This window comes from Eretmochelys imbricata, chromosome 3, assembly GCF_965152235.1.
Source record: "Eretmochelys imbricata isolate rEreImb1 chromosome 3, rEreImb1.hap1, whole genome shotgun sequence".
Classification (NCBI taxonomy): Eukaryota; Metazoa; Chordata; order Testudines; family Cheloniidae; genus Eretmochelys; species Eretmochelys imbricata.
In genome coordinates, this window is record NC_135574.1 from 112,745,458 (window position 1) to 112,772,690 (window position 27,233).

The 27,233-nt window shown below is 44.9% G+C and overlaps 1 protein-coding gene across 1 annotated transcript in view; it reads left to right on the forward strand.

Annotated features, from left to right (window-relative positions):
* The first annotated feature begins 14,550 nt into the window (after positions 1–14,550).
* Positions 14,551–27,233, forward strand: part of UST (uronyl 2-sulfotransferase) — a 283,170-nt gene continuing 270,487 nt past the window's right edge. The window contains exon 1 of the mRNA XM_077811788.1: positions 14,551–14,806. Within this exon, the coding sequence (XP_077667914.1) occupies positions 14,551–14,806 (256 nt within the window). The remainder of the gene's footprint in view (positions 14,807–27,233) is intronic.

The window sequence follows — 27,233 nt, forward strand, 5'->3', positions numbered from 1 at the left end:
AGACCCTCCCCTCCGAGACCCCTGAGGAAGCACCTTCTGCCCGGATACCACCCGAACCCCCCACGAACACCGAAGCGACCATCGTAGCAGGCGCCAGAGGGAAGACCCCCGGGGTGGCAGAAGACGACCTCTCCTCCATGTATGAGGAGATCGAGGCCCTAGGTTTGACCCCGGTCACCCTGGGAGAGAATGACCTACTGCCGGCTGGCCTCGATCTGGGCAACCTTACCCCAGTCCCCCTTTCCCCATGCTCCCTCCCCCTAACCGCCTTGCCGGGCGAGTGCCCTGCAGAAGGTAGTCTACCACCTGGTGCCGTAGCTGCCGAATCCACCACAGAGCCTGCGCCTTGCATCACTGGGAGCCCCCTCCCCACCCCCACCCCCTTAACCCTCGAATCTGTTCGGGAGGTGCCACCTCTTAGCTGCTTGCCTCCCGAAGCCCAGAGCCTTGCCTTTGCCCCTGCCCCCACCCCATCCCTGCCCAATCCACCTCCTCCTGCAATGCTATTGCCGCCCCTGGGGTTATTTCTTTCCTGTTTTTTGCAGATCTCCCACAAGGAGCAGCCTTTGCATTTTCCTGCTGTGACCCATTAGGAGCTGCAATTTTCCCTCCGCCATCCCCTTCTACCCCAAGGCTTGAGATGGACCTAATAACTTTGGCCTGTCAGACGCCCAGTCGGTGGTCTGCACCCTGCCTGCCCGCCTCAGCGGACCACGAGGCTGCCCCAAGAGCCCCACCAGGGAATAACCCGGAAATCGCAACCCCACCCTCCCATGAGCTGCGAAAAGCATTGCGAGAGTTTTTAGAAGACATCCGTGGCTCCCACAACAGGGTACAGCTAGCTCTCCAGCTATGGGGGGACTTTGATCAAATCCTCCAGGCCACAAGGGCCCTTATAAAAGAGGGTAAAGGGAAAGGAAGGCATGGCGCCGCGGCCTACGGGCGGGCCCACAGCTTCCGTGACGATTTACTCACTTACGGGATGGGTCACGGATTGTTGCGCGACCCGCCGGGGGCTGCAAACACCCCCGCCAACAAGGAACCCCCCCGCCCAGCCCTCCGCATGATGCCCCTCATTATTGCAACTTTGAACACCAGGGGCTGTAGGATGGCTCTCCACAGGTCCCAGGTGCTCTCTTACCTTCGGGAAGGGGGTTACTCTGTGGTTTTCCTGCAGGAGACCCATACGGATCCGACCGCCGAGGACAGCTGGCGGCTGGAATGGGGGGGACGGGGTCTACTTCAGCCACTTCACGATCCGACAAGCTGGAGTGGCGACCCTGTTCTCCCCCAACCTATGGCCCGAGGTGCTAGGGGTCACTGAGGTCGTGCTCGGCCACCTGCTGCATCTCTCAGTCCATATGGAGGGGCTCGTAGTCAACCTCGTTAACATCTATGCCCCGACAACAAGTCCGAAGCGGCCGCAATTCTATCAGCGGGTGTCCGACTTCCTCAGCACCCTAGATTCTCACGAGTGCTTAGTCCTGGGAGGGGACTTTAACACCACCCTCGAGGAACAGGACCGCTCAAGGGCTGAGCTGAGCCTGGCCGCTGCGAACATTCTCCGAGAAATAGTCAAACATCACTCCCTAGTAGACGTCTGGCGTGACAACCACCCAGATGACACTTCCACGTTCACCTTTGTCCGGGTGGAGGCCCATTGGTCACACCACTCTCGTTTGCACCGTATTTATTTATCCCGTTTCCATCTTTCACAGGCCCACTCCTCCAACATTCAGCCGGCCCCATTTTCCGACCATCATCTAGCCACCATAACGGCCTCCCTCCGTGCAGAGAGGCCGGGGCCAGCCTATTGGCACTTTAACAACAGCCTGTTGGAGGATGAGGGCTTTGTGACATCCTTCCGGGAGTTTTGGCTGGCCTGGCGAGAGCAGCGGCGTGCCTTTCCCTCGGCGCGGCGATGGTGGGATCTAGGGAAGGTGCGTGCCAAACTCTTCTGCCGGGACTACACCCGGGGCACCAGCCGACGGAGAAATGCAACGATAGAGCAGTTGGAACAGAAGGTCTTAGAGATAGAGAGGCGTCTGGCCGCCAGCCCCGAGGACCCGTTCCTCTGCGGAGCGTGCCGGGAGAAGCGGGAGGAGCTCCCGGCCCTCGAGGACCATCGGACCCGAGGTGCCTTTGTTTGATCCCGCATCCACCTCCTTCGGGAGATGGATCGCGGCTCCCGTTTCTTCTACGCCCTGGAGAAAACGAGGGGGGCCAAGAAACACGTCACCTGCCTTCTAGCAGAAGACGGCACCCCCCTCACGGATCCGGTGGAGATGTGTGGGAGGGCCCGTGACTTTTACACAAGCCTTTTCTCCCCGGATCCGACCGATCCTGGCACTTGCAGGGTGCTCTGGGAGGAACTCCCCACAGTCAGCATGGGCGACCGAGACCGACTAGAGCTGCCTCTCACCCTGGCCGAGTTCTCGGAAGCCCTTTGTCGCATGCCCACCAATAAATCTCCGGGCATGGACGGGCTGACTGTGGAGTTCTACTGCGCGTTCTGGGACATTCTTGTCCCAGACCTAGCCACTGTCTGGGCTGAGTCTTTGCAGGGCGGGGTCCTCCCTCTTTTGTGCAGGCGAGCAGTGCTCGCCTTGTTGCCAAAGAAGGGGGACCTCCGTGATTTACGAAACTGGCGTCCCGGCTCGCTCCTCAGCACGGACTATAAAATCGTAGCGAAAGCAATCTCGCTGCGGCTAGGGTCCGTGATGGCGGACGTGATCCACCCAGACCAGACCTATACTGTCCCGGGTCGCAGCATTTTTGACAAAGCTATTTCTAGTCTGAGACCTTTTGGAACTCGGGCGTAGAGACGGTCTGTCGTTCGCCCTCCTGTCTCTTGATCAGGAGAAGGCGTTCACGGGTACCTCCTGGGCACTCTGCAGGCATTTGGATTTGGACCTCAGTTTGTGAGTTTTCTCCAGGTGCTGTACGCTTCTGCGGAGTGTCTGGTTAGGCTCAACTGGACCCTGACCGAACCGGTCAGCTTCGGGCGAGGAGTGCAGCAGGGGTGCTCCCTCTCGGGCCAGCTGTACACTCTGGTGATCGAGCCCTTCCTCTGTCTCCTCCGCAGGAGGTTGACGGGGTTGGTGCTGCGGGAGCCGGAGCTGCGGCTGGTCCTGTCGGCGTACGCCAATGATGTGCTCCTCGTGGTCCAGGACCCGGGAGACTTGGCGCGGGTGGAGGCTTGCCAGACCATCTATTCGGCAGCCTCCTCCGCTCGAGTCAACTGGGTCAAGAGCTCTGGCTTGGCGGTGGGGGACTGGCAGCAGGTGAGCTCCCTCCCACCTGCGCTTCAGACCCTCCGGTGGAGCACGGGTCCACTGCTCTACCTAGGCGTTTACCTTTCTGTCATGCACCCTTCTCCGCCGGAGAACTGGCAAAATTTAGAAGGCGGGGTGATAGAGCGGCTCTGGAAATGGACGAGGCTACTCCGATGTCTCTCCCTCCGAGGGAGAGCACTGGTGCTTAACCAACTAGTCCTGTTCACGCTCTGGTACCGGCTCAACACCCTGGTCCCGGCCCCGAGTTTCCTGACCAACCTCCGGACATCGATTCTAGAGTTCTTTTAGTCAGGAATGCACTGGGCCCCTGTTGGAGTTCTTCATCTACCCCTGAAGGAAGGAGGGCAGGGCCTGAAGTGTCTGCACACTCAGGTCCGTGTCTTCCGCCTCCAGGCTCTGCAGAGGCTCCTTTATAGTGCAGGTAGTTCGACGTGGAGCATATTGGCACACGCCTTCCTGCGCCGCTTCCAAGGGCTCCGATACAATCGGCAGCTCTTTTATCTTTGTCCGAGAGGTTTTCCGCGAGACCTCTCCGGGCTGCCCGTCTTCTACCAGGACCTCTTCCGGACCTGGAAACTGTTTTCAACGACCAGGTCCGTGGCGGCCACCGTGGGAGCAGATCTCCTCGCGGAGCCCCTGCTACACAACCCCCAGCTCTGTGTGCAGACGGCGGAGTCCTGCTCGGTGCGCCAGAGTTTGGTCCTGGAGAAAGTCACGAGAGTCGGAGACCTCCTGGACTACGACCGGGGAGACTGGCTGGATCCCCTGACGCTCGCTCGGCGCATGGGGCTCTCCAGACCTCGTACCCCCCGGTGCATACTTCAGGAGGTGAAGGCCGCCTTGACGCCCGCTGCTCGGGCTTATCTCAACCGAGCCCTGCGCGAGGGCGCACCCCGCCCACCCTCTACCCCAGGCCCGCCGGACCTTTCAGTTGGGCCCCTACCCTGTAGATCCCAACAAACCCCTCACCCTTTCACTGCGAGCCGGCTGCATGAACTGCAGCCAGTCAGCTTTCAAATCGCGCCACAGAAATATCTATACACACTCACACTTCACACCCTTCACACCCACACCCCGGTGTCCCGCCCCGATACAAAGTGGCGGGACCTCCTGCCACCTTTGGAGGGTGAGCAACCCCGGTGGGCCAGCCTGTATTCCACCTTGGTCCTGAGGCCCGTCGGGGACATTAGTTGGCGGCTCCTTTACAGAGCTGTGAGCATGGGTGTGTTTTTGACACGGTTCACCCCCATCCCGGATACTTGCCCTTTTTGCAACGTGAGAGAAACCCTGGCACACGTATATTTAGAGTGTGCCAGGCTGCAGCCCCTTTTCCGGCTCCTCACAAATATTTTATTACGCTTTTGGCCACACATTTCCCCTCACCTTTTTATCTACACACTCCCCATCCGTGTCCCCACAAAATCGCAAGATCTCCTTGTTAACCTCCTTCTAGCCCTAGCTAAAACAGCCATTTATAAAACCAGAGAGGGGAGGTTGGCTAATGAAGTCCTGCGATTGTAGGGCCGTTTTCCGATCCTCAGTACATTCACGTATCGGGGCGGAGTTCCTCTGGGCGGCGTCCACCGACTCCCTTGACGCCTTCAAGGCACGGTGGGCGCTGTCCGAGGTTCTCACCTCGATGACCCCGTCCGGTTCCCTCCGTCTGACCCTTTGATTGAGGGGAAGAGCGAGAGACCACAGCCCCACCCGTTGCCGCTGTGGATACCATCATCATTGTCACCTAGGAGGGGTCCTCTCACACGTGGTGTACGTCCCCCCCACCGCCAAACTGCCCACCCCACAGCCGTGTCCATCTTGTTGGGCACTCTCAGGAGAGGAATAATCGGTGACACTGGGCATGGCACTAGGTAACTCGAGGGGGTGGAAGACCACAAGTGTCGAGGAAGCCCCCCCGCTCTGGGCCCAGGCTAGCCTGAACACTTCTCCCTCCTGAAGGCTGCTGTGTTATACTTTGTGTTTGCTTTTGTTTTGTTGCATAGTTTTGCTTTATCCTTTTTGGTGATACCTTGTAAGTGTTACACAAATAAAATTCTTTTCTGCTTCAAAAAAAAAAAAAAAAACCCACTCTCCTGCTGCTGCTGCCCTCTGGCCATGCTGTATCACAGTGCCTAATAGGATTTCCAAAAGAACTTGAGCAACTTAGGCACCTAACTGCTATTGATTTTAATTGGAGTTAGGAGCCTAACTCACTTAGGCTCCCAGTGGAATTTTCCAAAGTGCCTATCTCCAGCATTAGGTACCTAAAGATCTCTGAAAATCTGGCTCATAAGTTACATGGTATTATTTCATTCCCTGTCCAGATGATTGCAGCTCATAGTACGTCTGCTGTATAAATTATCACACTTACACGTTATTTTTTCTTGTAGTAGTCTCTAATACTCACTTAAAATGAGCTGTTCCTGCAGACAAACTCACTGACAAGAATCGTATGGGAAAGTCAACACAAAGGAGGCATAAACAGTCAAATCAAATGGAGTGGGATTTTTGGGGTGAATATTCATGGGAGGGGGAAAAGTAATTTGTCTCCCCTCCAGATACCACATGTTTATATGGATGTTTCTCTCTCTCTTTTTTTATTGAAGTGAAACATTCTGAACCAGGTAAACTTAGCTATTGCTCTCACTGCCACAAAAGCTACAATTTAGGAAGGTATTTTTACCCTTACTACTCATGTAAAATCAATCTGTATTTTTCATAACTATGCTAATAAGAAAACATTCATTTGTTTAAGATGACCATTTATTAGAAGTCCACTCATCAAGACTGTTCCTACAGTCTTCTTGTACTTTCACCTCTTCAGCACTTGTGAATTGTATGCTCAACTCTAACTCAAGAAAATTAAAAACAAAAAAGTGTATTGTACTCCCCACTGTCTTGCATTCCCTACAGAGCAGTGGTGTTACCTGCATCATACCAAAGTTGGGATTTCCAGTGAGTAGCTCACTGCTGGCAATAGTCATAATGCCAAGGACTAATATAAATAAATCCTTTTTGATAAATCCTACAACTCTCTGGTGATGTTGATATAATGGGTTTGACATTAAAAATAGTCTTCTGTCTGACACAAATGCTGTAGATTCTGTCACTCACTTCCTTTTCTGAACTCTTCACTGCTACATTCTTCTCAGTGACAAATTCCTGAACTATCCACTAAAAATTAAAACAAGGGAGCATGGTAGAGGTGGGATTCAGATTAAAGCAGAGGATGCAACATGCACTTTTTAATTTAAATTAAGCTCAGAAGCTATGGAGCAACTTTATTTGATGTCCAGCAAATTATTGACTTACTGAATTGTGCAAAGCAGTTTTTGCAAAGTGTAGTCTGCACTGTTCTGACTAATATTGGGCTATCCTGAGCACATGTGTTGTTCCAAAGGAAGTACAATGAGAGGCCCAATGCTATAAACCCTCACTGATGCTTCTACGTGGAAGCTAAAGTATTTGGGCTAAATGCTATTGTTACACCAGTAAACCCCCTGACATCAATAAAGTTGCATGAATGAAACAGAGCAAACTCCATCCCTTGATGGATGCGTGCAATGATAAACAGTCTAGATGGGAGGGCATAAGAAACACAAACAAACTGATGAATTAGACTAAAGATATCACTGTTTTTTTTGTTCGCTTTTTTGCCAAACTAAAATGCAACTTGACATCCAAAAGAAGCATAGAATGCTTGGAATGTCCAATCACTGCTGGATATGGGGATCCAACTCCATTTAGCAGGAAAAATGTATCTAAAAGTTGATGCTAAAGAAGATCCACTACCTATGACATGTCTTAATAGTCTCTTTGAAAGGTCCAAGTAGCACTTAAAATACACATAGTGGATTTCTGATCTAAAAGTGACTATCCTTCAACAAAAAAACTTCGAAACAGACTCCAGCGAGAGACTGCTGAATTGGAATTAATTTGCAAATTGGATACAATTAACTTAGGCTTGAATAGAGACTGGGAATGGTTGAGTCATTATAAAAAGTAACCTATTTCCCCTTGTTTATTATCCCCCCCCCCCCCCACACTGTTCCTCAGACATTCTTGTTAAACCCTGGATTTGTGCTGGAAATGGCCCACCTTGATTATCATACACATTGTAAGGAGAGTGATCACTTTAGGTAAGCCATTACCAATAGGAGAGTGGGTTTGTGTGGGGGGGGTGTGGGGGGAGAAAACCTGGGTTTGTGCTGGAAATGGCCCACCTTGATTATCATACACATTGTAAGGAGAGTGATCACTTTAGATAAGCTATTACCAGCAGGAGAGTAGGGTTGGGGGAGAGAAAACCTTTTGTAGTGATAAACACCCATTTTTTCATGGTTTGTGTGTATAAAAAGATCTTCTACACTTTCCACAGTATGCATCCAGTGAAGTGAGCTGTAGCTCACGAAAGCTTATGCTCAAATAAATTGGTTAGTCTCTAAGGTGCCACAAGTCCTCCTTTTCTTTTTGCGAATACAGACTACCACGGCTGTTACTCTGAAACCTGACATAGTGGATTATTACTATGACTGTCTGGACCTTGACTCCATTCTAAAAGTAGTTGCAACAAAGAATAATGATACACAAAGGAATTCTCACGTGTTTGTTTTTTCTCTCAGATGTCAGCTCACAGACCCCAAACGGGGAATCTTTGCATCACAAAACTTGATATTGTCAATGAGAATTTCCTCAGTAAAGTCATGGAGTTAGTTACAATTATGAGGGGAAACCCTATGTTATCGATAAAGAAAAAATTTACAGTATGGGGTACAAAAATCAGCCAAAGAAAACGCAATCAATAATACAGAGCACAATGAAGCGAACAGTTGAAACTGCCTCTTTATAATCTTTCTGCTGCCTGTATGGTTTTGTTATCTATACATGCTGAACATAACCTCGAAAAAGAGACATAAAGAGGAGAGCTCCTTAACATTAGAAATGGGAACTAGGAATTCACACTACTCTCACACTTCCCCCTACCTATATTGCAAATCCATGAATGTCATGATCTTTTCATCATACCCAGCCATACTGCATAGTCTCTGAGCTACTGCATCCATGCACACTCACTCCATAAAGCACACACCATCACAGATATACTATAAACACTGCAGGTCAGCTTGATGGGCATCACACAGTTTATAAAACACTTTGCAAACATTCTAAATGTCTCAGATTCATCTATAGATTCACAGTGTTTATAGTCACACAATGCAGATTTATAGCTATCAACTGGAACATAAGATCAGAAAACATTTTTATTATGATGCTCAGGCTACACCAGTAAATGGCTCCAATTTTTAAAAGTGACCACTGATGTTTAGTGTCACCATGTCTGGCTGTTCATCTTGAAGCACCGTTGGCCTGAATTTCAGTGGTGCTGGGCACTTGTGGCCCCAGTTACTTCAGTTGGAGATGTGGGTGCTCAACACTCCGGAAAAATGGGATCCAGTTGTCTAAAATTGGACACCAAAAACTTGAGGCACCTAACATCCTTTGAAAAGTAGGGCTCAAACATTCAGAGTATTATAGGAGCTTCTGGTGTCACCTGTAGTTAAGGTTACCCAACACTTCCCATGATAAGGCCCTGTTTTCACTTGATTATAACTTAGCCAAAATTTAACAGTTTGGCTGAAGTTTTCCATGCTGCGGCTGGGTGTCTGCCTAAGGCTAAATGTATTTAGAAAACTTCAGCAAAAATGGTCCAGCTATTTCTGAGAAAGAGATTAGGTAAAAATACATTGTTTTGCCCAGGTTAAAAAAAATCTCAGAGCTGTTTCATTAAGAAGCTCTAGTGTTGGTGCAGGGAATAATATTTTGGCCGGGGTGTCATCTGGTGTTAGGAATGTGCCTCTTGCCTTTTCTGTGGAAAAACTGCCTAATTGGGCCAAGTCATAAATCTTTCCAAAAGCCCTGATTGCACATGGACAACAGAGACTTCTGAGAGTCTGGCAGCTAAATTCTTCAAAGATTCTTTCTGCACCGAGCAAGCTCCAGACCAGGGAGACTGTCTCTTCTAGTGCTGTTGGTGCACTACTTGCTGGAGCACAGGCAACATAGAGGAGGATGCAGCCTAAGTGAAATGCCTAGGGGACAAGAGCTGAATCCGGGAGCAGGAGAGTAGGAAGTAGAGCAGAAGAAAGAGCCTGGGTTACAGATAGTGTTGCCAACTTTCTACTCGCACAAAACTGAACATCCTTGCCTCACCCCTCCTCCGAGGCCCTGTCCCCACTTATTCCATTCTTCCTCCCTCTGTTGCTCACTCTCCCCACCCTCACTCACTTGCTCATTTTCACTGGGCTGGCTCAGGGAGGTGTGGGAAGGGATGAGGGCTCTGGCTGGGTGTGTGGGGTGGGGCCAGAAATGAGGAGTTCAGGGTGCGGGAGTGGGTTCCAGGATGAGGCCGCGAGGGCTTTCGCTGGGGGGGTGTGGGCTCTGGGGTGAGGCAAGGGATGAGAGGTTTGGGGTGCAGGTGGGGCTCTGGGCTGGTGGGGGTGGAGCTGAGGGGTTTGGAATATGGAAGGGGGCTCTGGGCTGAGGCAGGGGGTTGGGATGTGGGAGTGGGTACTGGCTCTGGGTTGCGGGTTCTGGGGTTGGACCAGAAATGAGGGGTTCAGGCTGGGGCAGGAGGGGTGGGGGATGTGAGGGCTCCAGCTGGGGGTGCAGGCTCTGGTGTGGGGCCAGAGATGAGGGATTTGGGGTGCAGGAGGGGACTCCAGGCTGGGACTGAGGGGTTTGGAGAGCGGGAGGGGGATTGGAGGAGGGGTTTGGATGCAAGAGGGGGTGAAGGCTCTGGCTTGGGGTGCAGGCTCTGCGGTGGGGCTGGGGATGAAGGGTTTGGGGTGCAGGAGGGTGCTCAGGGCTGGGATCAAGGGGTTTAGAGGACGAGAGGGAGATCAGGGCTTGGGCAGGGGGTTGGGGCATGGGAGGAGGTCAAGGGTGCTGGCTCCAGGTGGCGCTTATCTCAAGCAGTTCCCAGAAGCAGCGGCATGTCCCTCTCATACACAGAGGTACGGCCAGGCGGCTCTGTGCGCTGCTCCATCTGCAGGCTCCATCCTGCAGCTCCCATTGGCAGCGGTTCATTGGGGCAGGGGCAGCATGTGGAGCCCCTGGCTGCCCGTACGTGTAGGAGCCGGAGGGGAGACATACCGCTGCTTCCGGGAATCACACGGAGCCACAGCAGGTAGGAAGCCCACTTTAGCTCCGCTGCGCCACCAACCAGACTTTTAACGGCCTGTTCAGTGGTGCTGACTGGAGCCACCAGGGTCCCTTTTCAACTGGGCATTCCAGTTGAAAACCAAATACCTGGCAACCCTAGTTACAGACTAGGGCTATGTTTACACTAGCACTTTTGTCGGTAAAACTTTTGTTGGTCGGGGTGAAAAAAACATCCCCCTGACAGACATAAGTTTCACTGACAGAAGTGCTGGTGTGGACAGCACTATGTTGGAAATGCTCCTCTGCCAACATAGCTACCGCCTCTCGTTGGGGTGGTTTAATTACGCTGATGGGAACGCTCTTTCCGATCAGCATAGAGCAGCTACAAGAGAGTCCTTACAGTGGTGCAGCTGCAGTGGTACAGCTGTGCCACTGTAAGATCTGTAGTGTAGACATAGCTTAGGTCTAGGAGCTGGGGTTTGGGAGTAGAGGGAAAAAAGACAGTACTGTGATGGGGAAGGCTGGAGAGGACAGAAGGGGTCCTGGGTCTGTGACCTCTAGAGTACGCTCCCTCCAGATGAGATGGAACCTAAGATTTTGGAATCTTACTTTTCTTCTTCTAGAGTAACAGCCGTGTTAGTCTGTATTCGCAAAAAGAAAAGGAGTACTTGTGGCACCTTAGAGACTAACCAATTTATTTGAGCATGCTCAAATAAATTGGTTAGTCTCTAAGGTGCCACAAGTACTCCTTTTCTTTTTTCTTCTTCTGTTAGCAAATATTTGTGAAACCCACTGGCAAAGTGTCCCGTCCTCCTCTAGCACTGGTCCACAGGGAGAATGACAACCTACGACTCCTATCTACTACGTTAGCTCAGATGGCAGAGATCTATGCAATGGATCTAACGGCTACAACCTTACTGATGACACATGGCTGTCAATATGGTTCTATATGATTTTTTAAAAATCTAGTACATTACATTAAAAAATAAACACTATGTTACAAGAATGTCAAGGTTGCAAAGCCAAACACTCAAAAGTTAGGAAATGCCAGAATTAAGGTTGCCTGTGCAACCTTAGTTTGACTTCTTGTGAATATGCATTATGACAGAGTCTTTTTAATTATGTGATCACATGCTGGTTTTTAAAAGTTTGCATATGAAAGAATTCATTTTAGTTAATGTATACATCTACAAATATTTGTTTTTATGTTTCATTAATAGATTTGTATCTCTTTTGTCTGTCCAGGGAATATTTACCTGTTGCTTTTTAGGATTTAGGAAAGAACTTCCTCATCCATAGAGTAGTCCCACTTAAATCTCTTCCCTGAGATAAGTCTGTGTTTTCACATTTTTCAAGAGCTTTTTCTAGAGATCAAAGACATTCTTTGCATCTAGAAAAATAAAGATTTATTGGTTCACCTTACAGATGTTGTCTTGTCATTATCTTCTCAAAGCACACTTTCTCTCACTTTTTTAATGTAAGTGCATATCAGTTTCTCATTTGTAATACAAAATATCACTCTAAATTTACTTTCTATTCATCTTAAACCCACATTGTACATATTTCAGTAGTAAAAAAGATAAAACACACTTTTATGAGCTAAAGGTGGTAAAAAGTAGGAAGTTGTAAAAACATAACAATACTAAAATCAGGTTTGACTGATAATTCATTAGATTATTTAAAAAAGTAAACAATGTCTTTAACATAAAATGAAGGTTGTAATGATATCATATTTAAATCCAGCAACATTTCTGTTTAAGATAAATTGCTAAGCCAAAAAGGGGATTGCCCTTCACTATCTTGATGTATCAGCACTAGCTCAGTGTGGTAGCTTTGCCTTGCCGTTTTAAAAAAAACTATTATTTTTGTATTTTTTTTCTTTCATAAGAAATATAAATGCTTGTTTCTTTCTCTTTGCTGCATGTTCTGTGTAAAATCTTTGGAAAACCTGAACATTTACATAACATGAGTCTGTAACTAAAACTGAGATTTTCCTATTTACACTATCTACTGTATATCCTGCAAATAATTAAGCATGTGATTAATTTTACTCAAGTAAGTAATCCCATCACCTGTTATGTGTTTGCAGGATCAGGCTCTATGGTCTTGTCTGCACTAGCAAAATTAGTTCCTATATTTAAGCAGCTACCAGGAACAGTACTGAGCCAATAGTACAGATGAGGCTCAAGTGTTTTTACAAGGTTTTCACCATAGGTGGCAAAAACATATGAGCCTTGTCTACACAGCAGTACTGGCAGTTCCAAGCATTCAAAAATCATGACTCAGCCTCCTCCAAAAATCATGAGAGGCTCAAATAATAATAATATATTGGGATTATTTGTTTTGTTTTCCGATTGTTGGGTTACATTTTTCCCCTTTTTTCTTTTTCCAAAATGATGGCTAGAAACTTGCTTTTTTAAAAAAAACTGAAAACTGAGATTCTCATGTAATTCCATAGTTCCAGATGCTGAGGCTTCAATTAATCATGACCTTGCAACTTTGTATTAGTACTTACATCTTTGCTACCTCTAGTGCAGCTTTAACATGGATGACAGCTGCTATAAATGGGACACTAATCATTCTAATGTAGACAAGGCCAAAGTTTGTCTACACTAAAAAGTAGTACCGCTTTAACAACGTCATTGGTAAAAAGGTACTTTATACTGGTATAGCTATTCCTGTACAGCAAAGAGACAAACTATAAATTGCCTTTGCACTAATATAACTACATCAGTTAAAAAAAAAATCACATCCCTAACCAAAATAGTTTGACTGTAAGACTTTTCAGTGTTCACCAGGCCTAAAAATCAGCTTATTCCCCTCAAGTGGGAAGTGGGACTGCTGCAGCATTGTGTGCTAGTCTTAATCAGGCCCTCTGATGATCTTGCCAAAGGCCTCCCGCAGAGAGTGAAGTGAGGTCTAGGTATGCCACCCATGTCAAACAAGGAGATGATGGTGATCATAAAGGAGCAGAAAAAGAAAAACACAATTGTTGATTCTGCTTCCCATTTTACCTTTAATGAAATCCAAAGCACAAAAGATTTCAGATGTTAGAAATTTGGAATTAAAGTACTAACTCTGGCCCTGCTGAAGATGTCCCGGGGAGAGTCGGAGTGGGGAAGCACAGGACATTGGAAAAGGTGGGGCCATCCAGTGCAGTTGTTCTCAAACTTTTGTACTGGTGACCCCTTTCACATAGGAAGCCTCTGAGCGTGACCCCTGTTATAAATTAGAATACCTTTTTATATATTTGACTCCATTATAACTGCTGGAGGCAAAGCGGGGTTTGGGGTAGAGGCTGACAGCTCCTGATCCCCCATGTAATAACCTCAGGACCCCCTGAGGGGTCCCCAACCGCTGATCTAGTGCTATCTTGGAGGCAAGGCAGAGAGAGCAAGGAAGTCGGGTTGCAAACTGGGACGGTAAGGGGGGTTTGGGAGGCAATGGGGCTTGGGACAAGCTGAGGATGTGAAGGGCAGGGGAATCAGTTTTGGAGGGAGCAGGAGGTTGCAGAAGGCAGCTGGTTGGTTGGGAAACAGGAGCTTAGAGGCCGCGGTGGCAGGGCCCCTAGTGCAAGGAGCTTCATTGCCGCTGTATGGCCCTGGCCTTACTCCACCCCTGAGCGCCATCCGGCGAGCGGGAGTGAGCGGCAGAGCCCCCAGGGGTCGCTGGTGTGGAAACAGCAGGCCCCCGGCGCGGCTCGGGGAGGAGCGAGCGCCGCGCAGCAGAAGGCGAGCAGCGGGCTCGGGGGCGCAAGACAACTTCGCGGCGAGTTGGAGCCGGCAGCCCGCGGTGCCTGGGCTGTAACCTGACACCGGGGAGAGAGCGCGGCGGCGGAGCGGAGGAGGAGGAGAGAAGCCCCCGGGAGCGAGGGAGTGGGATGGTGACCGCCCCCGCCGCCGCCTCCGCCTAGCCGGACTCGGCGGCGGCGCCCGGGACTCGCGCTCCCAGCCGGGCTCGGGGCAGCCGGCCATGGGGAGGGGGCAGCTCGCCTGAGCTCCCGCTAACTTTCCCCCCGGGCGGAGCGGGGCAGGCGGATGGAGGATGCGCTGTCCCCGGCGGGCTGTGTGACCCGGGGGCGGCGGCGGCGGGGACGATGAAGAAGCAGCCGCAGCAGCACAGCAGCAGGGGCTGCCAGGAGCCCCGGCCCCATGTGGCCCCTTCAGCTGGAGGGGGCCCCGGGCAGGGGGGTGCCTGGAGGAGGAGGCGGCCCCTCTCGCTGCTGCCTTTCCTCTCGCTCCGAGACTACGGCTTCTGCATGGCCGCCCTGCTGCTCTTCTGCCTGGGCTCCCTCTTCTTCCAGCTCAACGGGGGACCCCCGCACTTTCTGCTGGACCTGAGGCACTATCTAGGTAAGGGCGGCGGGCTGCGGTGGGGGGGGGGGTGTGTGAATGCCGCGTGGGGAGCCCCCTCCCCAGGGCTGGGACGCTTGCATGCCTGGCCGGCTCAGCCCCACTCCAGTCACCGGGGGGACTTGTTGCAGCTCCTGCTGCCTTGACGTGCATCCCCTGCGTGGCGGCGGCAGGGGAGGATGGATGCCCTGGCGATCAGCCGGCCTGCTAAGCATCGCGGGGCACTGCGGAGCCCTGTGCATGTGTTTGCACGGAGAGCCAGGCTGAGCAAGGAGCAAGTGGCCCAGCGCACATGCTGTGCCAGTTTCCCCACCCAAAGTGCTTCGTCGCTCGCCAGAGCCCCACGGGATCCGAAATTGGCCCCAGCTGGAAAATCTAGCGGCGTTCAGTGTGGTGCAGAGCTGCGATGCTGATCCAGGCCTGGCTAGTTTAATTCTCTAGTCCTTGAATAACCAGGCCTGCAAAGGTATTTTTCAGTTTTGTTCAACTTTTTAACAAGAGAGGCTCCTTTCTCGAGAGTGTCTTGACCCTGGATTTCCTTAGGTTCAAGGACTGCACGGTCCTCTGTACCTTCCTAATCCATATTCCTAATAGTGTTCATTCAGGCTGAATATTTCTCGCAAAGAATGTGAACCTCTCTCAACTATGTGGCTAGGGGAAGCACAGGGGGTGAGGCTAAGCCTCTGGCTTCCTGAGTTGGGAAGAGGTGATTCCCTAGAAAAATAGTGTATTTCAGACTTTTGGGTCGATGAGTGGAAGCAAAAGAAGTTTTGTGAAGAATTTGGGAAGTAAATCTGCAGGATTTTATATTCTGAGTTTGTGTAAGACGCCGTGATGTATTGGTATAGTCCCCAAATGAGAAGCTCAGTTTACACACAGCTATGCTACTGGTGAGGAGGGAAAAACGTGCAGTGCTTTTTGTAAATACCTATGAGTATGTGTTTAAAAAGCAGGAAGTAGGGAAAAGGATGATCAGAATGAACTTGCTGAGAAAATAGAGCTTTGGCAAAAGGTAGAGGACAGTGCACTGGAGACTATTTCTAAAATTTGAAACTAAATTAAGGCCTTTGGTCTTTTATCTTGCCTTTTAAAACTGTACGGAGAAAGGGTTTATAAATCTACATCTCCACTACTAATTTAGATTAGAACTTGGAATTGCAAGTGAAAACTATAGTTATTGCCCTCAGGATATAAAAAGTTCAAGCATAACAAGTCATATATTTTCATATCTCTAGTTCAGAAATACTAGGAGTTAAGTTTTTTACATTATAGAGGAGACAGGAATGAACAGGTATCTGAATAAATTTAATATTCTGTTTATTCATGATGGAATAGATTTCTGTTTCTGAAGTTTGAGTGAGATTTTAGGTTCAAAGCTTCTTTTATCCTTGATTGTAATGTTCCTTAGTAGTTTGGCCATTAAATTTGCCCAGCTTATTTAAGCATTTTAGAAATTTGCAGATCTTTGTCTAAAACATTTTGTGAAGAATGAAGTATAAAAAATACATTAATAATTTTTACCATAGGTGTTTCTCTTGTTAATGTGTTGCTGATTTGATCTTTGTCCCTTATTAAAGACGTCAGGAATAATTCAAATAAGCTGAGCATTGTAGAAGGAGCCATTGGCTTTCCCCCAGGAGAACCATATTCACTTTAAAACTAAAATACAAGAGTTGATGAGAAAGCTAACACGTATTTTGAGAAGAAATTAAAACAGAAATGATCTGACTAAAACTGAAAAGTTTTCAGGCCCACATTTTAACATCACTAAGGCTTTGATTGTGCGGGTAGGCATGCAAACAATTTCATGTGGTCTTGGTGATGTCAATGGGACTACTCACATGCAAGATCAAGATAAAGGCACACAATCAATTTTCAGATCTGAAAATGTTGTACCAATCATTATTACAGGAAACAACTAGAGCTACGAGAACAGAAAAGGAATAGAGGACAAACATGGGTTTCTCTAGGTTTTGTATTTGTTTACTTGGTGCTTTTGACAATGTTTTGCGTAGTAAGTGTTGTTGCTTTGTTGATCAGTGGCACTACTCTGGGGGGAGCTCATGGGCAGCCTTTTCCTCAGGCTCTGCAAATATGTTTGTAAACAATACAGCCTGCCAGAATTGAAACTGAAAGTGAGACTGAAGAGGCAGCTGGCAGGTGTGTATTCCAAGAAATGGGAAGGTAGAGGCTGGGGATGGGCCTGATTTGTTTGGTCTTAGGCCTGACCAAATGATTTTTTTTTTTTTACATGTCAAGATGTGCTATTTATTTGCCTATTTAAAAATATTAAGTTTGCCAGTGGCTATTAAACTTTTTTATGGACAAAATTTCCTGCCATTTTTGGCCATACACTTTCCATTCCCTTATTGAACAGTATGAAGAGGGAAGAAAATATGTTTGAAAAAAAGCTGTGATGCCTTCCTGAGTGAGAAAGTGTCTATCTGTGGTAGTTCCTCTTTGCATAGCTGTCTTTCCTCTTATTTGCAAGGCTATGTGGAAAAAATGGGCAGAGTATGGTGGATGTGGAGCTGTGCTAAACACTGTGGTTCCTCCCATGTCAACCGTATACTTGGATCAACTCAAAAGGGAAAACCGTGGAAAGGTAACATTAACTCCTGTTTTACATTCTAGGCCTGATTCTCCATGGTATGATTTCAGTTTTATGTCAGTGTGACTCCATTGGGATAAAACTCAAGTAAAAAAATAGTGAATCACAACTTGTGACTTGACTTTACGGCTTCAGAGCAGCTGTGGGACAGTGTAGTTGCTGTTTCTGCCACGTTGCCATAGACAAGGAGGGGACTTAAATTTTGACAGCATCAACTGGAGTTCCTTAATGTGAATGACTAGGATCCCCTGGCGGTGGGGAGATTAGATCTCCTAAATCCTGGTTAGTCCTGTGAAGTTTGCGGAAAATGCGGAGGCTTTTTTTCCTTGTAGCTGCAGTATTTTTGTGTTACGTTATTCCCCTTTGCATGCATTTGCGTCTAGAATGTTCACATTGCCTACGGAATGTTCATATAGTATGTGAAATATCATATCTACCTTAGCTGTTTTGAGTGGTTGTTATTGCCATAAGATTAACTGTTCAGTGGTCAATATGAAATGAGTACTATTGTCGGATTTTTATCACGTTACTGAAACCGCTACCTCTGTTGGCACTAATTGGCATTCTTGTTGGAAGTCTCAAGGGAGAGACCAAGGATCTGATTGCATATGGAGGCTACCTATTCTGTGAACCTCTTGTGGCTGGTTTAATAGAGCACTTCAGTGTCCAGGATGGCCAGTCTAGCTCCTTTTTATACGAACACTAAATTCTCTCTTGCTCACACTTTGTTCCACCATAAATTTAAAATAGCCACTATTATTGTTGGGCCTGCTAAAACTTGGTTTTATTGCTGTCCCCAGCCTTCCCATTTCTAAAGCAGCAGTCTAATATTTGTAGAGCTGATAGTCTTTGATGCTATTTTAGCATGAGGTGTACTCGGTAAATTTAAAATTGTTAAAATAAGAACACTTGGCGGGGAAAAAAACCTGTCTTTTGCCAAATGGAAAAGAACATAGCTCTTCTTTTATCATCAACTATGTCTGTCTTCTCTAAAAGCAAACAGATGGTGGAAAAGAAAAATTCTAATTAAAAATTCTTGACAATGTCTTTTAATTTTACTTTTTGTACTTTACTGAAAGCATTTAATATGTTTTAATTAGGGCTGTTGATTAATCGCAGTTAATTCATGTGATTCGCTTAAAAAAATGAATCGCGATTAAGAAATGAATCACAATCAATCGCAGTTTTAATCGCACTGTTAAACAATGGAATACCAATTGAAATGTATTAAATATTTTTGGATTTTTTTTTTTACATTTTCAAATATTGATTTCATTACAAAAGAGACTACGAAGTATACAGAGCTCACTTTATATTATTTTTATTACAAATATTTGCACTGTAAAAATGATAAATGAAAGAAATATTTTTTCAGTTCATCTTTTACAAACCATAATGCAACCTCTTTATTGTGAAAGTGCAACTCAGAAATGTAACAAAATAAATCTACATAACTGCACTCAAAAACAAAACAATGTAAAACTTTAGAGTCTGCAAGTCCACTCAGTCCTACTTCTTGTTCGGCCAATTACTAAGACGGACAAGTTTGTTTACATTTATGGGAGATAATGCTGCTGGCTTCTTGTTTACAATGTCACCTGAAAGCGAGAACAGGTGTTTGCATGGCACATTTGTAGCTGGCATTGCAACATATTTACATGCCAGATATGCTAAACATTCATATTCCCCTTCATGCTTCGGCCACCATTCCAGAGGACAAGCTTCCATGCTGATGGCGCTCGTTAAAAAAATAATGCGTTAATTAAATTTGTGACTAAACTCCTTGGGGGAGAATAGTATGTCTCCTGCTCTATTTTACCTGCATTCTGCCATATATTTCATGTTCTAGTAACCAGTCTCGGATGATGACCCACATGTTGTTCGTTTTAAGAACGCTTTCACTTCAGATTTGAAAAAATGCAAAGAAGGTACCAGTGTGAGTTTTCTAAAGGTAGCTACATCACTTGATGCAAGGTTTAAGAATCAGAAGTGCCTTCCAAAATCAGAGAGGATGCGGTGTGGAGCATGCTTTCAAAAGTCTTAAAAGAGCTACACTCCTATGTGGAGACCTCAGAACCCGAACCACCAAAAAGAAAATCAACCTTCTGTTTGTGGCATCTGACTCAGATAATGAAAATGAACATGCGTCGAGTCTTCACTGCTTTGGATTGTTATCGAGCAGAAAGTGGATGCATGTCCACTGGAATGGTGGTTGAAGCATGAAAGGGAATACGAATGTTTAGCATATCTGGCACATAAATACCTTGCAATGCCAATTACAAAAGTGCCATATGAACACCTGTTCTTGCTTTCAGGTGACATTGTAAACAAGAAGAGGGCAGCCTGATCTCCAGCAAATGTACACAATGTAAATAAAAATAAATGTACAGTGCTCACTTTATACTTTGTGTTCTGTGTTGTAATTGAAATCAATATATTTGAAAATGTAGAAAACATCAAAAAAAATTTAAATGGTATTCTATTATTTAACAGCGTGATTAAGCACGCGATTAATCATAGGTTTTTTAAGCGTGAGATTAATCACGTTTGATTTTTGTAAGCGCTTGACAGCCCTAGTTTTAATAATGTCTCAGTAATAAAGACAGTCTGTGCTATACCTGCCCGTCAGCCTTCCTAGTTTTAAAAAATGTTTTTCTTTCCCCTTACAGCATGTGAAAGTTTTCCCTTTTGTATGTCTATCTAGTAAAACAGTAAAAGTGACTATACACAAAGTGCTATGAAATGCACAAAATACACAAAGTAGAGGAAAAATATTTTCTCCAACTTTTTCAATCTTTTCAGTTTCTGTGGCAATATTACATGTTTATTACAATGGAAAGTATACAATTTTCAGTCTGAAAATTGATTTTGAGTTGGCGTGTTCCTTTAAGACCCTACAAATAAAAGTCCCATCAATTCTTCATAATAGACGTTAATGGTGGGCGTGGGGGGAAGAGACATATTTCTCATCCCTGTATAAAAATCTGATGAAATGTATTTTTCTGTTATGGTCATCTGTTTGTTAGAGGAGGGAAAAAAGTATTATTTTATTTTTTTTAAGGGACAGTGTGAGAACTGGTATGGCAAAAATGTAACCCACCAGTTGTGTTTTGGATCATGTCATAAGTGTATGCCTCATTATTGTCCAGAACTTTCAACCTTCCAAGGCCCAAATGTGGGAAAGAGACCTCAAATGAGGGGGACAAACTAACTGGTCTGACAGTTACCTTTAAGGAGCTATCTGTATAATAAATGTATGTGCTTATTTATCTGCTCTGTTCTTACATTGAAGCAGAACAATGATACATAATAGAATCTCATTTTTCAAAATGCTTTTTTTAAACAAAAATTGAATACAGCAGTGAGAATATCTTAGTTACATATGAAATATGCTTTTGTGTAACTCTCACACTACTGATTGTGAATATAGGGGTGTGTGTGTGTGTGTTTGGTTTGTGTGTTTAATTGAACCAACTTTGTAGAAATGTTGATTTTTTACTAAGTAGTTAACAAGACAATCTGAACAGATTGAATTAAAACTTTGCTGTGTTCTTTTCAATTTCAGGAACTTTCTTTACGCTCAAAATGGATGATGTTTCTTTGGTGGCTTTGAAATGCTTTGATTTTTAAATTTAATTTAAGGATTTATTACAATCCATAGATGTATTAATTGCTGTCTTTGTAGAATCTGAAAATCTAAAATTTTTGTCATAAAGCCTTGAAAAAAATGTGATCGATAGTCAAAAATCTCTACCTGATATTTTTCTACTCTCTGCTTCCTTGGGCATTGTTTTGTACTGAGAACATGAAGGTATTTTGTTTAACTAGAATGTGTCTGAAGTTTAATTCATTTTACCAATCTCTCAAAATTAAGATGAGTTTTAAGGAAAAAAACAAACAAATGTACCTCATCTCAAATAGCTTCTTTTTTAAGGCTGTGTAGGAATGTTGTTTTCCATACATTACTTGCTCATTGTTCACAAATTGTCCACTTGTAAAAATAAAGCTTAAAATGAAGATTTAGAATATGATACATTTACAACTTTTAGATTCGGCATTTGCAAATAGAAAATAGGAATAAGTACAGTGTCCTTATTTGTTTCATGAGTGACTTCAATTTTTGTGGAGAGTACTAGCTTTTAAATAGTAACTTAACTGTTACCATGGCTATACAGTTATAACAATAATAACTTGGGGTGATGAGTGTATTTTGATGGCATTCTAAAATAGCATTTTCCATTTGGAGTATTGAATGGTGTTTGTTTGGAGATATACTGGGAAAGCACTACCCATGAACAGGTGTTGAGGTAAGTATGCAGCTGTGTATACTTCTCCACATTTCCTATCAATGACCTTAACTGTGATCTTGAAAGGATTTATTCTTCTCCGCGTGAAATACAGTGTAACTTTCATCCTTTCCAGGATTCTACTCAGTGTGACTTCTGTCATTAGTATCAGATTATATAACAGGGAGTGATATATATGATAGGAAAGGATGGATGGCTGAATGGTTAGGACACTAGCCTGGGACTTGGCAGATTTCCTGTTTGGCCACAGACTTCTTGTGTGACCTCGGGCAAGTTGTTTGTTCTGTCTGTCTCAATTCCCCATCTATAAAATGAGCATAGAAGCAGTTTGCTGCTTCGCAGAAGTATTTTGAAGATAAATACATTAAAGATTCTGAGGTGCTCAGGTTCTACAGCCCTAGGGGCCATATAAGTATTTAAGATACGTCAATATTTGTAGTATGGGCCATAGTCACCTCAGGATTCTGGTCCTACCCAAAACAGATGGTGGTGGTACTTCAGATAAGGCACAGGTTGTGTTTTAAGATGGGACTTGGAGATAAATTAACACAAAATCAGTTATCTAAGTATTTACCCTTCTTTTTAAAGCTGTCATAGTAAACTTTCAACATAATCACTTTTAGCAAGTTTACTAAATCAAGTATTTGATATAAATAACCTCTGAAATCCAATCATGGGGCTTTAATCTGTTCTCTGAAGTGGACCTATCAAGCGGAGTGGTATTTTATGTATCTGAGGGCATAACTGTGTCACTTACCTTCTGTTCCTGTTGGTGCTTTTTAGACTTCCCTTGCAAATTGAGTAATACAATAAAAAAACACCTCAGTTCATTTTGTTGCTCTAAGCTTCTCTTCCTCCATGAATAAATGACAGGCACTCTAATAGTAGCTGAAGAATACGCAAACCAAAATAAAGCAAGAAAGTGTCAGGGGAAAAGTGCTTCTGGATTAATGGACTGACTTTCATATTCCCTTCTGAATTCATGTTGGTTTGGGTTTTTTTGCCTTTACTTCTGGTGTCAGAAAGAACGATGTACATTTAAAACTGCCAGAGAGGGAAACGATATAAGTACAAAGGCTTCTATGCATGATGCTCTGTGGGGAAATAAAGTCTGCTTGATATGCTGAATCATAGCATGTGATAAGAGATATCCCTTTTGGTTTTCCTACTTCACTGACTCCTGAGATTGGTCAAAGTCAGTTTACTTTGAAGTTTTTGAATGAAACTGGGCACTTAATTAATTTCAGAATCTGCATGTGAGTGTATGGTGGGAGAAATCAGTGGTCATAATTTGTTTCATTGTATAAGAAATTACACTTTTTTATATAAAATCTATATATATAACACAAGGACGATTCATTCCAGGAGGATTTGGTGTTCTTGGAATTTTGGGGGATGGGTGAACTAGGTCAACAAAATAAGAGCTAATTTTTAGAAAAACTTGAAGTACACCATGACTGACATTTGAACCTCCCACCCCAATATTAATTTTTCACTCATTTTACATTTTTCTTTTTTGTATACTTCTGTGTTTCCTGACTCCAGTTGGGACCAGAGGTTGAAATGCTTCAGATGAGAGGGTATTATAAAATAATAAATATTAATAAAAAAAAGAGACTGTCCTGACCAATGTTTCTAGTTTGACGAAGCACAGGAAGTACTGGAAATCACATGAGTGCTTGTTACAAGATCTTCACCTCCATTTTTCAGGCCCAACGGGGTTGGATACTTACTATAAAATATTTAGAACATAGGTTCTGAGTCCATGGGTGCTCCAGGGCTGGAGTACCCATAGGAAAAAAAAAATAGTGAGCACCCACCAGCCCCAGCTGTTTTTCTGCTCTGGGAGGGCGGAGCACATCAAGATGGCAGAGTGGGGGTAGGAAGTGGCTGAGTGAGGGGGCAAAGTTGGGGTGGGAAGAGGTCGAGCAAGAGCAAGACCTTGGAAGATGGGAGGCGGAATGAGGCTGGGGTCTCAGGGGAGGGGGCAGAACAGGGGGGAATAGGCAGGGCAGCGCCTTGGGGGAAGGTGCGGTGTGGGGTTGGTGTCTTGGGGTGGAGCACCCACAGAGAAAACTAAAAGTCAGTGCATCTGATCTATAACCTTGGGTTTTTATCTAAACTTTCATCCACTGCTAGTGTTTATACACTGTCAACTGTGTTATTGTGACCCATGAGTGGCTGTTCTACATACAAAGATAAGTCTACTACTGTTGACAGCTGGGGGAGATTACTCCTTTAGCTTAGAGAAAAGGAATACTTGTGGCACCTTAGAGACTAACCAATTTAAATAAATTGGTTAGTCTCTAAGGTGCCACAAGTACTCCTTTTCTTTTTGCGAATACAGACTAACATGGCTGTTACTCTGAAACCTGTCTTTAGCTTAGGTGGAAGAAGCTTGTGCTTTTAGTGACAAGTCCTAGGTTCAAATCTCTTGATAACCCACTGCCCACTTTTACTGCTCCATCATTCCTTGGGGTGTGGGGGGGGGATAAAGAAAGCTGAGTTACACAAAGTCTCTTAAGTAGAGCCAACAGAGTTAAAAACTACACTACATACACACAAATCAGTGTATGCAGGCATACATAAGAAAATGAACTCTAAAACTTTTATTCTGGACTGAAACCATTTTAGATGTTTACAGCCAGTGCTAGCCTGATTCCCATTGCTCAAGCATTATAAAAATATACTTGTCTATTTTTTCCCCACTTCATATTATTTCACTGTTTGAGAAGAGTAAAAGAAAGCCACAGCTATTTTCTTTTCTGCAACTGAACTCTTATTTTTGATCGCCATTCTGCAATTAAGTTATTGCTGCTGTCTGATTTAATAATAATAATTAATAAAGGTTGGTTTTGTTGATGGTGAAGTTTTGTAAGTGCAGTAATCTTCACCAAGTGGTGCTACAGTGTGTTTGGACTATATAATCAGAAGGCATATTCTACTCTACTCTCTGTTCCCTTGTGTCTCATGAGCTGTGCAGCCATGGCGCCCAGTTGCACCTGGGGTGAGCCTTCCCCTCCTCCACCGTGAGCTGGAGGTTGCATTGAATCTGTAATAATATAATTCTGTGACAGCATTGAGAACTCCTTGTTGGTTTGAAGGGAGATGAGACTGTGAATGTTGCATCCTCAGAACTCTGCCTATTATCCTTGCCTAGGTGTGGATGGAACATGCTGAGCCACAAAGAAAGGCTTCTGCAGAGTCAGGGTGTGTGTGTGTGTGTGTGTGTGTGTGTGAAACTGTCTTGGCTCAACCTACATTCTTCTCCTCCCCGCCCCCCCCGCCCCCCCCCCGCCCCCCGAAAAAAAAAAATTGGGAGTGAAGAAGTGAGTTCTCTGTTCCATTTTTCTGTCTGTGGCCAAAAGTAACAGGATGATTTGTTTTTGTTTTAGACAGTTCTGTGGAACACTTTCCATAGTATCTGGGCACCTATGAAAAAATTAGCAGACACCGACTAACTAGAGGCTTGGGCTTACCCATGAGAGGTCTATACAAAAGATGGTGCAGGTAGGAGGGCCACCTGTGAGGTCCATATGCAACAACTGCAGTTCCTCAGCTGTTCCTCATGATTCTAGCTTTCCTAAGTGGTTGCAGAATGATACTGACATATGACGTATGCCAATTTCATTGCTGCCTAGAATGGTTGTGTGTATCAAACTAGTCATTCTTCTATCAATTTCATTCTGTGGCTGTTTAGAATGTATTGACAACTTTTTAAATCTTTTTTAGATCCTTCTATGGCTCCCATTATTGTAGTATCTGATGGCCTCACAAACTTTCATGGGTTTATGCTCACAATACCAGGTAGGGAAGTGCTGTTATTCCCATCTTACAGATGGGGAACTGAGGCACAGAGAGCCTAAGTGACTTGCTCAAAGTCACACAGGAAGTTTGTGGCAGGACAGGGAAACTGATGCTAACTATCCTCCTCTCCTGTGCCTCTGCTGATTGGTAACACGCTGCCCCGGGCATTATGACATCCACCACCAGACAAGACAACAGAAATCGGTATTGCATAGGGTATTCTTTTCTTGCCGAAATATCAGTTGTGAGCATGAAAGAATGTGAATGGACAAGTTAGTGAAACCACAGCATAGAGTATCTACCTTATACATTTTAGATAATACTAAAACTGTTGCTATGCATCTCCTTTTCCTATAAAAATTAGAGATAGAAGAGATATATTAGGTCATCAAATCCATCCCTCAGGCAGTACAAGATTTTCTCTGCAGGATATTTTTCTACTGCTTTGTCCAGTCATGTTTTAAGTGAGCCAAGCTTTGGGGCTTCAGCTAACTACTCTTGGGGGTATGTCCCACAATCTGGTAAATCTAGTTTTTACTAAGCCTGTTTTGGGTCTTTATTTATTCTCATTACTTCTAGTTACCGTATAACCTTTTCATACCATCACACCATCCTTTTGTCTCCAAAAGTTTTATGGACATAAAGATGATTATATCTCCAGTTTAGTAAACAAATCATATGTAGTCTAACTCTGAAATTACTAAACTTGATTATTTCAGACCCACATTAACTCAGTCCCATTTGTCCACATCTTTCTAGTACAGTGGTGTCCAAAACGGAATGTGATATTCCATGTGTAATCTCATAAAAAAATAATACAGACAAGAATCATCACCTTCCTAGCTCAATGATAGGATGCCTGTATATGCAGCTCAAAAATCATACTGGACTTTTTTCTTGCCATACAAAATTTCAAAGACATGTTTAATTTGCTTCATACTCTCTCCTCATGTATTAGTCAATGATTTCCAAGTTTCTTCCTTTCATCAAAATACCTGGAATTCAGGTTATTTTTCCTGTAGATATTTCAGACCAGTGGGGTAAGAGACTCAGAGACATGGGAAGAGCTAGTGAGGAAATAGGAGCTGCTCTCAGAAACTGGAGCCTCCAGTAGGACCAGAAGTACAAGTCACCAATAGTAGAGTAACATCAAGAGGTATATGTGGACGGGTGAACAAGGTGGCTGGGCAACAGGAAACCAATGAAGCATGTGCAAAGGGAGACTCGTATGCAGGGGAGCAGAGAGAGAACAGATGGAAGAAGAAGAATGAAATAAGAGCAAATGATGACAGCACGATACTTTTTTCTAAAAAGAACAAAAACACCTACTGCATTAAAAAAACACATAAAATACAATTAACATTTGCCTAATATTGATTCTCAGGCAATACCGTAGGTTGTTGTTTTTTTATTTCTTTTGCTATAGATTTTTTTTAAAATGTTCATATACACAAGTTCTGAGCACCTTCCCAGCCTCTTGCTACTACATAAACAAAGTGATAAAAATAATACAAAGCACTTACTGTAATTGTCATAGATTTTATGCAGATGAGAGAAGTGGCCAGAGAGAGAATCTCTCTACCATATTTAAAAACCTTCATTTTAGGGCTATTAGTTTTTAGAAAAAAGGGGTTGAAATTGACAAGAAACCAACACTTATGGTATAAGCATACAAATGAAAAGTCAATGATCTTTTAATTGG